Source organism: Coregonus lavaretus (assembly GCF_964263955.1).
Source record: "Coregonus lavaretus genome assembly, chromosome: 13".
Classification (NCBI taxonomy): Eukaryota; Metazoa; Chordata; class Actinopteri; order Salmoniformes; family Salmonidae; genus Coregonus; species Coregonus lavaretus.
In genome coordinates, this window is record NC_140000.1 from 37,435,249 (window position 1) to 37,446,129 (window position 10,881).

Consider the following 10,881-nt stretch of genomic DNA (forward strand, 5'->3'; position numbering starts at 1 on the left):
CCGAATAGCAAGGACCGAGCCAGCAGGGCTTTTATGGACAGGGTAGCAGCACCCTCATGTGGCTGAAAAAATTACCACAGAGAACATGACGACAGACAGCAAAGAGATGCCAATCACATTACGTCATACACTTATGCAACATGATTGGTCGGCGGTGTAGGGATAAACCCATGCCTGATCATGTGACGTCAGTCGTATAAATACTTAACACCTCGCGCCATTAACGCAGCCCTAGTTTTTTGTTGAGGGAAAATGTATCGTCTTCGCCCACAGTCTTTCTCCAGGATAGCTTTTAATTCCTTTCTCTCTACCGTGCCACGGGAAGATTGTCAATTTATGAGACAGTTTAATAAAAACTGGTCGTGTATCGGCTGATTTTTGGTCATATTTTCATACTTATCTGCACGAAAATGCCAAGGTCCAAGAAGAGGAGTTCTAGGGGTAAGCAAGTCGCTACAGACCGGTTGTTTTGGCCTACTCTCGTCGTTTGAGTTTTATGCGTTGTAGGAGTTGTAGTTCTATGCATTCTTACAGCGTGTTGAGATCATAGACAAGTAATGTCTGAGAGGACTACAAAACAGTGTGGCATCATTAAATATGTTTATCGTTGACATCAGGCCAAGATCTTTCAGACAAAGAACTCTCGCTATCTGACAAAGAACTCTCAATATCATATTGTTTGCCGACATTATTGTATGAGTATTGTGATTTATAGAAATGACATCCGACACAGTATTTTTAAATTGACGTTTGAAACGAATTTGTTACCTAGCAACTAACGTCAGCTGGCCAGTGTTGCTCATATTTGTTAGTTTTTAGCGAGTTCACTTTGGCTCCCTTCCTGTAAAAGGATGGGTGTTTGAGTACACGAAGTTTAGTTGGAAGGACGCCACAACATTTGAGTGAGGTCGACAGCCGATGAAGTCAAATACTGGGCGGATTCGATTATGCTGAGCCGCGGGGAATCGGTCTATGGCCAGTGACGTCAACGGGCAAAAACGGTGAGGGAGAAGCGCCTATCTAAAATGGAACAGTTATCTGCGCCGCTCGGTCATGTTGTGCATCGGGCAGCATGGTGCATCGTCCAGAAACGTACAACATCGCTTTTCCATAAAATACGTTTGAATTTTTTAACTGGTTTTCATTGGGCAGGCAGACATTGCGTTTTTAACAAAGAAAACACGTTTGCATGTGAGAACACCGAATCCTACTCATTACTGCACTTGCTTGATTACGTAACTTTAGTTTTGAGCCGTCTTCGCCGTGGAGTTTGAACGGGACTCCTGGCTCACGCCCGGGAGGCAGCCCGGTTCCAAAACTAATGCAATCAACGTTCACCCGGTGTAAAACACGCCTGACCGGGACAGATTAATCGAATCCCCTCATGGTTATATAACACGCTGGACTAGCTACCTAGATAGCCATGCTAGCTAGCTAACCAGTTATTCACATTACAGCAAGCTAGCTACATAACTTGCACACGTTATAGTGCCAGCTATGCTATAAAGCAGGATCGTGGTAGGCGACTAGCTACTTGGGTGGCGTCTGCCGCTTTTTCAGAATCAGTTGTTCAGTGCTGTGGTCTGAGAAGGAAGCAATGGATTGCCACGTGAACATGGTCACATTTACACACTGCAGAGCAGACAGTGTGGCCCTCCCTCTCAGATAAGACTGTTCCTATCATAATAAGCTGCACCAGCTGGGTTTAGATTGTCACTGCCTGGCCAGCTACCTACCCAAGGAGCTGTGCTGTTTGCACAGTCGGCAGAAGACTAGGGAGCCATTGACGGAAGGGAGAGAAGATCAAGTGCATGTCCCATAATAGTAGCTATCTGGCTTTTTGTTCTGTCAAACACAAGCACATGTCAAATAATTGCATTTAACGTTCTGCAGTGTGCTTGCATGGAAGTGTACTAGTTAAACCCCCAGAGTAAAATGCACATATTGTACCATTACTTAATGTATGATTTTTTTGGTGGGGATATCATGTAATTGTGTTTCAGGGGGGCAGCATGGAGCTGTGCAACCTTTCAGCGATGAGGATGCCTCCATCGAGACCCTCAGCCACTGCAGCAGCTTCAGTGACGCCATGAGTGTGGCAGACGAAGGTGTGTGATTGTGTGTGTACACATGCTTGCCTGTGTGTCCCAGTCATAAAGCAACAAAGGGCAAGTCAACAAAAATAAGTAAAGTACTGTAACAATTCAGTTGTGATAAATACCATACAGCCTTTTACGTTATGCTTTTGTCTTAAATGGTTCAAAGAATACGATCTACAAATGGAATAGCCTAGTACAAGTCTGTATTTCTCATGGTGTATTGTATTCGTCTTCCTATGTGTAGGGGGGGAGGCAGGCGAGGAGGCAGCCCAGGAGGATTTCCAGTACAAGCTGAAGGTTTTCATTGACAGCACCGTGGATAAGAGGCAAGTCTAAACCACTGTGGGGAAACTGATCTACCTGCTATTTCTCTGTTAGCTGTATTGCTTTCAGAAGACATGGAACCAGATCACATCATAGGCCTAGAACTGGGTCGATGGAACCTGAGATGTTAAATCTGTTATATAACGAACACAATGCAACAAGACGTCATCCTTTCCGTTCACAGATCGCTGCTGATAATTGAATTGAATCGTGAAGCTGTTACATAAGCTACTGCAGACACTAGGCCTAAATCTTTATTGTTATCTTACCTCGTTGACAGTGCCAAGACCAGACAAGGAGCCCTGGATGGGCTGAAGGCTGCCATGGCAACCAGGATCCTGTACGAGTTTATTTCAGACAGGAGGATGACCATCACCGACAGCATTGAGCGCTGTCTCAAGAAAGGTGAGCTACTACCACTACTACAGGCTTTGTCTTTCACCAATTCATGCTTCATATTCACCGAATACCAATACAGACCCACATTGTATTATTTATGTGTTTGAATCTAGAGTTCTGGTTCAGCAGTTACTGTAATCCCTCTCTCAAAGCTACTGAGGATGGTAGGAGTGGCTATAGAGTCAGCTATCTGTCATGTCTTTAATCTGAGCCTAGAGGAAAGTCTTTGTCCTCAGGTCTGGAGAGAAGCCAAAGTCAGTACGCTACCCAAGAGTGGTAAAGCAGACCTATCAGCTTGCTGCCAGCGCTTAGCAAACTGTTGAAAATAAATTGTTTGACCAAATACAATGCTACTTCTCTGTAAACAAATTAACAAGACTATCAGCCTGCTTATAGAGAAGGGCATTCAACATGTACTGCACTGACACAAATGACTGATTGGTTGAAATAAATGTATATTAAGAAGATTGTGGGAGCTGTACTGTTAGATTTCAGTGCAGCCTTTGATGTTATTGACCATAACCTGTTGAGAACTTGTGTAATTGCTTTTCAGCCTCTGCCATATCGTCGCTTGAGAGCTATCCATCTAATAGAACTGAGGGTTTTCTTTAATGGAAGCGTCTCTAATGTCCAACATGTCAAGTGTGGTGTACCGCAGGGCAGCTCTCAAGGCCCTCCACTCTTTTCTATTTTTACCAATGACCTGCCACTGGCTTTAAACAAAGCATGTGTCCATTTGTGCTGATGATTCAACCATATACGCATCAGCAACCACAGCTAATGAAGTCACTGAAACCCTTAACAAAGAATTGCAGTCTGTTTTGGAATGGGTGGCCAGTAATAAACTGGTCCTGAACATCTCTAAAACTGAGCATTATATTTGGTACAAATCATTCCCTAAGTTCTAGACCTCAGCTGAATCTGGTAATGAATGGTGTGGCTGTTGAACAAGTTGAGGAGACTAAATTACTTGGCGTTACCTTAGATTGTAAACTGTCATGGTCAAAACGTATAGATTCAATGGTTGTAAAGATGGGGAGAGGTATGTCTGTAATAAAGAGATGCTCTGCTTTTTAGACACCACACTCCACAAAGCAAGTCCTGCAGGCTGTAGTTTTATCTTATCTTGATTATTGTCCATTCATGTGGTCAAGTGCTGCAAAGAAAGACCTAGTTAAGCTGCAGCTGGTCCAGAACCGGGCATCACGTCTTGCTCTTCATTGTAATCAGAGGGCTAAAATTAATACTATGCATGCCAGTCTCTCTTGGCTACGAGTTGAGGAAAGACTGACTGCGTCACTTGTTTTTATAAGAAACATTCATGTTGGAACTCCCTTCCATCTTATATAGCGCAAGTCAACAGCAAACCTGGTTTAAAAAAAAAACAAATAACACAATGCCTCTCCCCCATGTGACCTACTTGTTGTGTGTATGTACTGGCGTATGTGTAACTGATAGATGCGCACACACGCTACATGTTAATGTATGTAAATTGTAAAGTATTTTGTCTGTAATGTATTTTTTGTTATACGTCAGACCCCAGTAAGACTAGCTGTTGCTAATGGGCATCCTAATAAATCAAATCCCTCTATCTCAGGTAAAGGACAGGAGCAGCGTGCGGCAGCCTCCCTGGCCTGTCTGCTGTGTATTCAGCTGGGCTCAGGCATCGAGAGCGAGGAGGTGTTCAAGACTCTCAAACCCATCTTCAAGAACATTCTTCTGGATGGAACAGCCAACATCCAAGCCAGACAAGCTGTGAGTATCTGCCTGGACCCTGTCATTAAAATAAGGTTGGTTTGCTATAAATTGCCTTTTATTGTTGTACTGAAAGCCTTTGTTATTTCGTTATAGTGTGCAACAAGTTTGGGCCTGTGCACTCTCGTGGTGGAAGATGACATCCTGGTATGTGGCTATGTTTGATGTTCCAATGTGATGTTATCTCTATGCTTGAGTGTATGTGGAAATACTTTTGTCTTTTGTGCTGCTGAAGCATTTGGCATTCTGTGTAACATTTATTCTGTTCAGCATTTGGAACAAGCTACGAAACCAAGACTACTCTCCAAATGACTGCATAGTCCAATCTCACACCCTGGTTTAACATAAAAGATTAACCCCTTTCTCTCTGTTGGGTCTCCAGGATGTGTATGCCACCATGGAGAGCTTTGAGATTTTGTTCATGCGTTCTTATGTGAAGGAGGATGGGAGTCGCCCCTCTCTCAACCCCCAGACCACCCTGCTCCACACCAATGCCCTCCTCTCCTGGGCCCTGCTACTCACAATCTGCACAGCCAGCCAGGTCAAAGCAGTCACACATAAGTATGTACTTAACGCGAACCTCTAAGTCTCTCTGGGACACAACTTTCAGTCCGTTTCAGCCTATAGGTCCTTGGCTGCATCTGATCAAAACAATATGGTGAATGTGCGTGCCTGAGATGTCCTTACCTCTCCAGTTGTCGTACCAGTGTAATGAAGGAAATATCATGGTGACGGGAAGCCTTAAATTGAAAGTCTACTTGTTTTTGTCTTTCAGGCACCTGCCCAAACTACCCCGGTTGTTGGAGAACGATGACGTCAACATGAGGATAGCAGCGGGAGAGACCATCGCTCTGCTGTTTGAGCTGGCTAGGGACAAGGACCCTGTAAGTGCTCACCTGTTCTTTGGTCTATGTTTCAATTCAGGAGATTCATTGAGATTTCATTTAGAAAGTGCTGTTCAAAGCTCGCATTGGATTTTCAATCCCCTTGTACTAGGGATGGGGGGTTGAAATTTTCCTATTCGAATAGTATCATGAATTTGTCAGATAGCTGGACATTCGAAAGAATGTGTATTTTTTTAATGTACGTTTTTAACCTGAGCATTGCTGCAGCTGCAGAGGTGCCGGTTATATAGGAGCGAGCAGACGGCGGCAGAGAGAGGGAAGCTACAGCCAAGACTAGCTAACTTGTAGCAGCCACAATGTTATTTATCCCATATAACCGAGCCTGTTTTGTCTGGAGTAGCCTTGAAAAGCTAGCTAGCTAGGCTAATTGAGGACACATTTTGCGATTTCTCCCCAACACCCATTCAGATGAAATGGCCTACCTGTTAGTTGCTCGTTGTAGCCTATTCCTTCTCATTTCGGTAACTTTTTTTAAATTCTGTAAATTTATTTAATCTTTCATTGCATTAGTGAACTCTCACTACATATGCTAAACATTGACACTCTTTGCTTGGCTAACATAAACAACAAGCTACACATGAAGGCCACAGTTATTTTTAAATATTTGTTTTATGGGGAGCACTGTTTTATAAAATGTATAATTTGTAATGTCATGCATGGTATATCCTTGTATGTAACATGGATATTTCAATTTAGAAAAAGCCTTTTCAGTTAAAATATGAGTATAGTTTTTGCTCAAAAATGAATACTAACATCTGTTTTGGATTTTCGTATAGCCGTACACATCCCCATCCTGTACTGAACTAAAATTGAATTTGACAGAAATACAGTGCCAGCATAGCATGTTAATCTGTAAACTCTTCTTTAGTGATGACTGACCAGTGCTCTGTTGTGATGTTCTCAGGAGTTTGAGTATGATGACTGGGAGCCCCTGTGTGACAAGCTGAACTCTCTGGCCACCGACTGCAACAAACACCGTGCCAAGACTGACAAGAGGAAGCAGAGGTCGGTGTTCAGGGACGTGCTCAAGGCTGTGGAGGTGAGTGGGCAGATTATACAATAGTAGATGAGCACTGTCTGGGGAATATAATTTAAATGTGATGACTCATTGCCGATTCATGGCGTGAGTTCTGTGCGCTTGTGTCGTCAGCTGGTTGCCATTGCCAACCTAATCTACCCCTCTAGTTATCAATGTTTACCCATTTGTTTGTCTTGTGAGAATCTAGAACAGTGTAGCCTTGCCTCAGCTGACCTGTGTGTGTGTTAGGAAGGGGACTTTCAGATTGAGACAATCCGCTTCAGCACTGAGCGTATGACCATCGACAGCTGGGTGAGGAAGAGGACTTACGACGCCTTCAGGGAGTTTGTGGGCTCTGGCATGAACTACCACCTACAGGCTAATGAGTTTATCCGTGATGTGTTTGAACTGGGACCACCCATGCTGGTTGACGCGGCCACACTAAAGTCCATGAAAATCTCCCGCTTCGAAAGGGTAAGTAACCTTACTAGACTGCATACTTTTCTTTCTTTGATGGCTAATTTAACTTTGATGGCTAATTTAACTATTTTCATTTATCTGACTTTATCTCCAGCCTTTATATTTAGCCTCGCAATTAAGTGTTTTACCATTTTATTTTCAGGACAACCAGGTCTACAAGTACATCACAAAACAATTTGACATAAACAGTTGCATTCTGTCAATTTTGTAGCTCAAACCATTTGGACTCTACAGATGTTTTTGTAAAAAGACCCAGCCCCTTCGGGATCCGCCCATGTCTCTAACACCGCTCTAGCGCACCCCACACACACCAATGAATGCTGAAGAAATAGATGAATCCAATGGTACAACCCAGCAGTCTATAGCTGAAACGCACAATATTGAAAAGTGGCTAGAAGTCCAAATCACACCTCCGTTGTGGTTGGACTCATTGGGTTAATTATTTATGTATTTACATTTCAAATGTGTAATTGGCGTGACATTCACATGGATATACTTCCAACGCAAAAAATAACCTGTATTTTATTGTGTTAACACTGCGGTCTTCTTTTCCAGCATCTCTACAACGCAGCTGCATTCAAGGCTCGGACAAAGGCCAGGAACAAGTTCAGAGACAAGAGGATTGACGTTGGGGAGTTTTGATGTGATTTAATGGTCCAACCTGCTCTTTTATAAACCATCAATTTAACCATCTTGAATATCACGGTTGTTACTATCCTTCATTTATCCAACAAGTGGTTGGTATTTGTAAATATTATTATTTATTTTGTCATTTAGCAGATGCTCTTATCCAGATAATAAAATGTCTCAAGTGATGCCCTATTCCCCATATAGGCTTGCCAGTGCACAAATTTTAGCCAGTGTGTGTATGTAGGGAATAAAGTGTCATGTGAGATGCAGACTTTGTTGCTCTGTTTTAATGTTTGTGTTCATTAATATTGAGATATATTATTTGAAAATGCACTAATTGGATAACACTTCCAATGGACTTTCCCCACTGAATCCTGGTGTATTTTGTTATATACAGAGTATACCAAACATTAGGAACTCCTTCCTAATATGGAGTCACCCCCCATTTCCCTCAGAACAGCCTCAATTCGTTGGGGGTTTCAAGTGTTCCACAGGGATGCTGGCTCATGTTTACTCCAATGCTTACCACAGTTGGATGTCCTTTGGCTGGATGTCCTTTGGGTGGTGGACCATTCCTGACGCACATGGGAAACTGAGTGTGTAAAACCCAGCAGTGTTGCAATTCTAAACACAAACCGGTGCACCTGGCAGCTACTGCCATACCCCATTCAAATGAATTTGAAAATTGTTTGTCTTGCCCGTTCATCCTCTGAAGGGCACACATACACAATCCATGTCTCAAGGCTTAAAAATCATTATTTAACCCATCTCCTCCCCTTCATCTACACTGATTGAAGGGGATTTAACAAGTGACATCAATAAGGGATCATAGCTTTCACCTGGTCAGTCTGTCATGTAAAGAGCGGGTGTTAATGTTTTGTACACAGTGTAGTTTAGTAGGTCTGTTGGGGAAGTGAGAAACTCAAATAAATACTTACTGAACAAGTCTCAATGTGCATTTCTTGATCTTCAGTACATATCACTAGGTCAATCATTGTTTATGACAAGTCCTCAAGCAGACCAGTCATAGGATAAGAAGCATGTTGAGCTGAAGTGTGTCATATTATGTAATGGTTTTCTGACTCACACAAGATCAGTATAATAATATGCCATTTAGCAGACGCTTTTAACCAAAGCGTGCATACATTTTTGTGTATGGTTGGTCCCGGGGATCGAACCCACTACCCTGGCGTTACAAGCGCCGTGCTCTACCAGCTGAGCTACAGAGGACCACAATGGCAGACTAATTTGGGGTCAGCTTTTCCAGGAAGCCGATTTCACATTTGATGAAGAGGAACTGCTTTACAGTTTCCTAGGCAACGGTCACGTTGACATTTCAGAGAATGTTGCCGTTTGTACAATGGGTCCTCCAGAGCGGCGTGCGCACTTTAGTCCTTGTGTAAGCTGACATGAGGAAAGGACTGGGGAAGAAGATATGCAGCATTACAGTACTTGTATGACTGTTTCGTAATAGAACACTAATGCTACACTGCAGAGATGCATGCTGCATGATTAAGTAACTTGTCAAACAACCAAGAACGTCCCTGCTTCTCTGGAGTTTGGATCCTAAACACTGCCAAATACCTGCTATCGATTATTAAAAAAACATTTATAGAGTCCTTAATTGAAACCATAAAGTGGTCATCCGCATCTTTTTTGGTAAGCTGAGGGATGGGCCTGGAGAAATGGGTCACGCTTTATTTGGATAGTCCATCATTTGGGTTAGTATTGTTAGAAATTGCGTAATTCAAATCTGGTATTGGGAACAAAAGAGGTCAATACACGTCTTCTAAATAGACTAGTATTTTAATTAATGCAAAACCTTCAATGGTAAATATGATGTTCGTATATACGGGTCCACTGAAATACCACGCAGGGCACTCAGAGAACTAATCCATTGTTCTGAGTTCTTCTTCAAATACTCTGACAGAGATATTTCCCACTCCCTGCTGGCCAATCAGAGTAGAGACTGAGCGTGGTTTAGACTTACTCAGCCAATCCGTTGGCGCACCGGCTGGTCCCAGCCTCTCGTCTGTAGCGCATCTACAGATGGACTATCCAAATAAAGTGTTATCGAGAAATGTAACCACTCTCAAATTCAGACAGAGCTATCGATGCAAGGACTGATATCAGAAGTATAGTTTTAACCATGTTTTGAGGCTATACAGTGTTTATGTTACCGGCCTCAGTCTGTAGCTGAGGTGGCCTATAATAGTAAAAAGAACGGACACAAGTTTACGTCTGCAAAGTTCTGGCGCTTTCTTTATTCGGAAGAATGGTGCACGCGCTTGGCCAGAACTTGCTGTTTCTCCTACTACCACAGTGCAACAGCGCCATCTATTGGCGTGATGGACTACTTATGCTAAAGCATGTAGAATATACAATTTAGATTAAGACAAATACATAAACAAATTGGTTTAAAAATAATAATAAAGGGGTGTCTGTTTTTAGTGACTTTGTTTTCAACCCATTACATTCTCCCCTCCTCTTTTTGATGACTCCTGGCATCTATTTGTTTGTCTGTCTATAGTCAAGTCAATTTCTAGTCAGTGTCTAGCATGTCCAGACAAGTGGTGTTCCTTCATGCCAGTAACCTCCTTGTAAAACTGGATAAGTCATCATGTTTCCAGGCACCATGTAAGAATTGAGCACAACTGCGTTTGCTCCTTGTCTCCATGACTGGTATGACGGGTGTCCCAAATATCTCATAGCTAAACATTTCTCTGGGCCTTCCAGTGTGCCAGGACCTTCTCACAGGTAAGTATTCCTTTCCATTGACCTCTTGCCACTGTACTAGCACAACATCTTGGAGTTCCTCCTGCACTTCATCCTCCATTATGTGCTGTTCAGGTCCTTCAGACTGTTGCTGGATCTGTTCTATTTCCTGTGCCACTGTAGGTCTGAACTCCTGAGCAGTAGCTTGCAGTCTGGTACGCCACTCTGGTAAACTTGGTCGCTCTGATGGACCCGAGGACTGTGCTGGTAAGTAGCTTTCATCTGAACTGTCCGATTCTTGGTCAATCATGTTACTGTTTGTTGTCTGTTTTTGTCTTGGTATTGTTCTTTTCGCAGGTTTGGTTGGAGTGTCTTGATGCACTGGCAAGTCATTTCCAGGCAACAGGAAGTTCCAGCGCAGCACACAAAGAGCTTTGTCTCCAGACTCTGACTGGATCTTATACACTGGAAGTCTCTAATTCTCTCCACAACTCGGTGTACTTTTTTACCCCAGTAAGCACGGAGTTTCCCGGGGCCACCTCTTTCTGATAGGTTC

General features: G+C 43.0%; 1 protein-coding gene across 1 annotated transcript; it reads left to right on the forward strand.

Annotated features, from left to right (window-relative positions):
- Positions 1-225: 225 nt before the first annotated feature.
- ifrd1 (interferon-related developmental regulator 1) lies at positions 226-8,557 on the forward strand. Its single transcript, XM_084174688.1, has 11 exons — positions 226-441; positions 2,004-2,108; positions 2,344-2,425; positions 2,704-2,828; positions 4,420-4,577; positions 4,674-4,724; positions 4,960-5,138; positions 5,353-5,461; positions 6,387-6,521; positions 6,750-6,974; positions 7,536-8,557. The coding sequence occupies exons 1-11, from the start codon at positions 411-413 to the stop codon at positions 7,620-7,622; spliced, it is 1,287 nt and encodes a 428-aa protein (XP_084030814.1). The 5' UTR covers positions 226-410; the 3' UTR covers positions 7,623-8,557.
- The last annotated feature ends 2,324 nt before the right edge of the window (positions 8,558-10,881 follow it).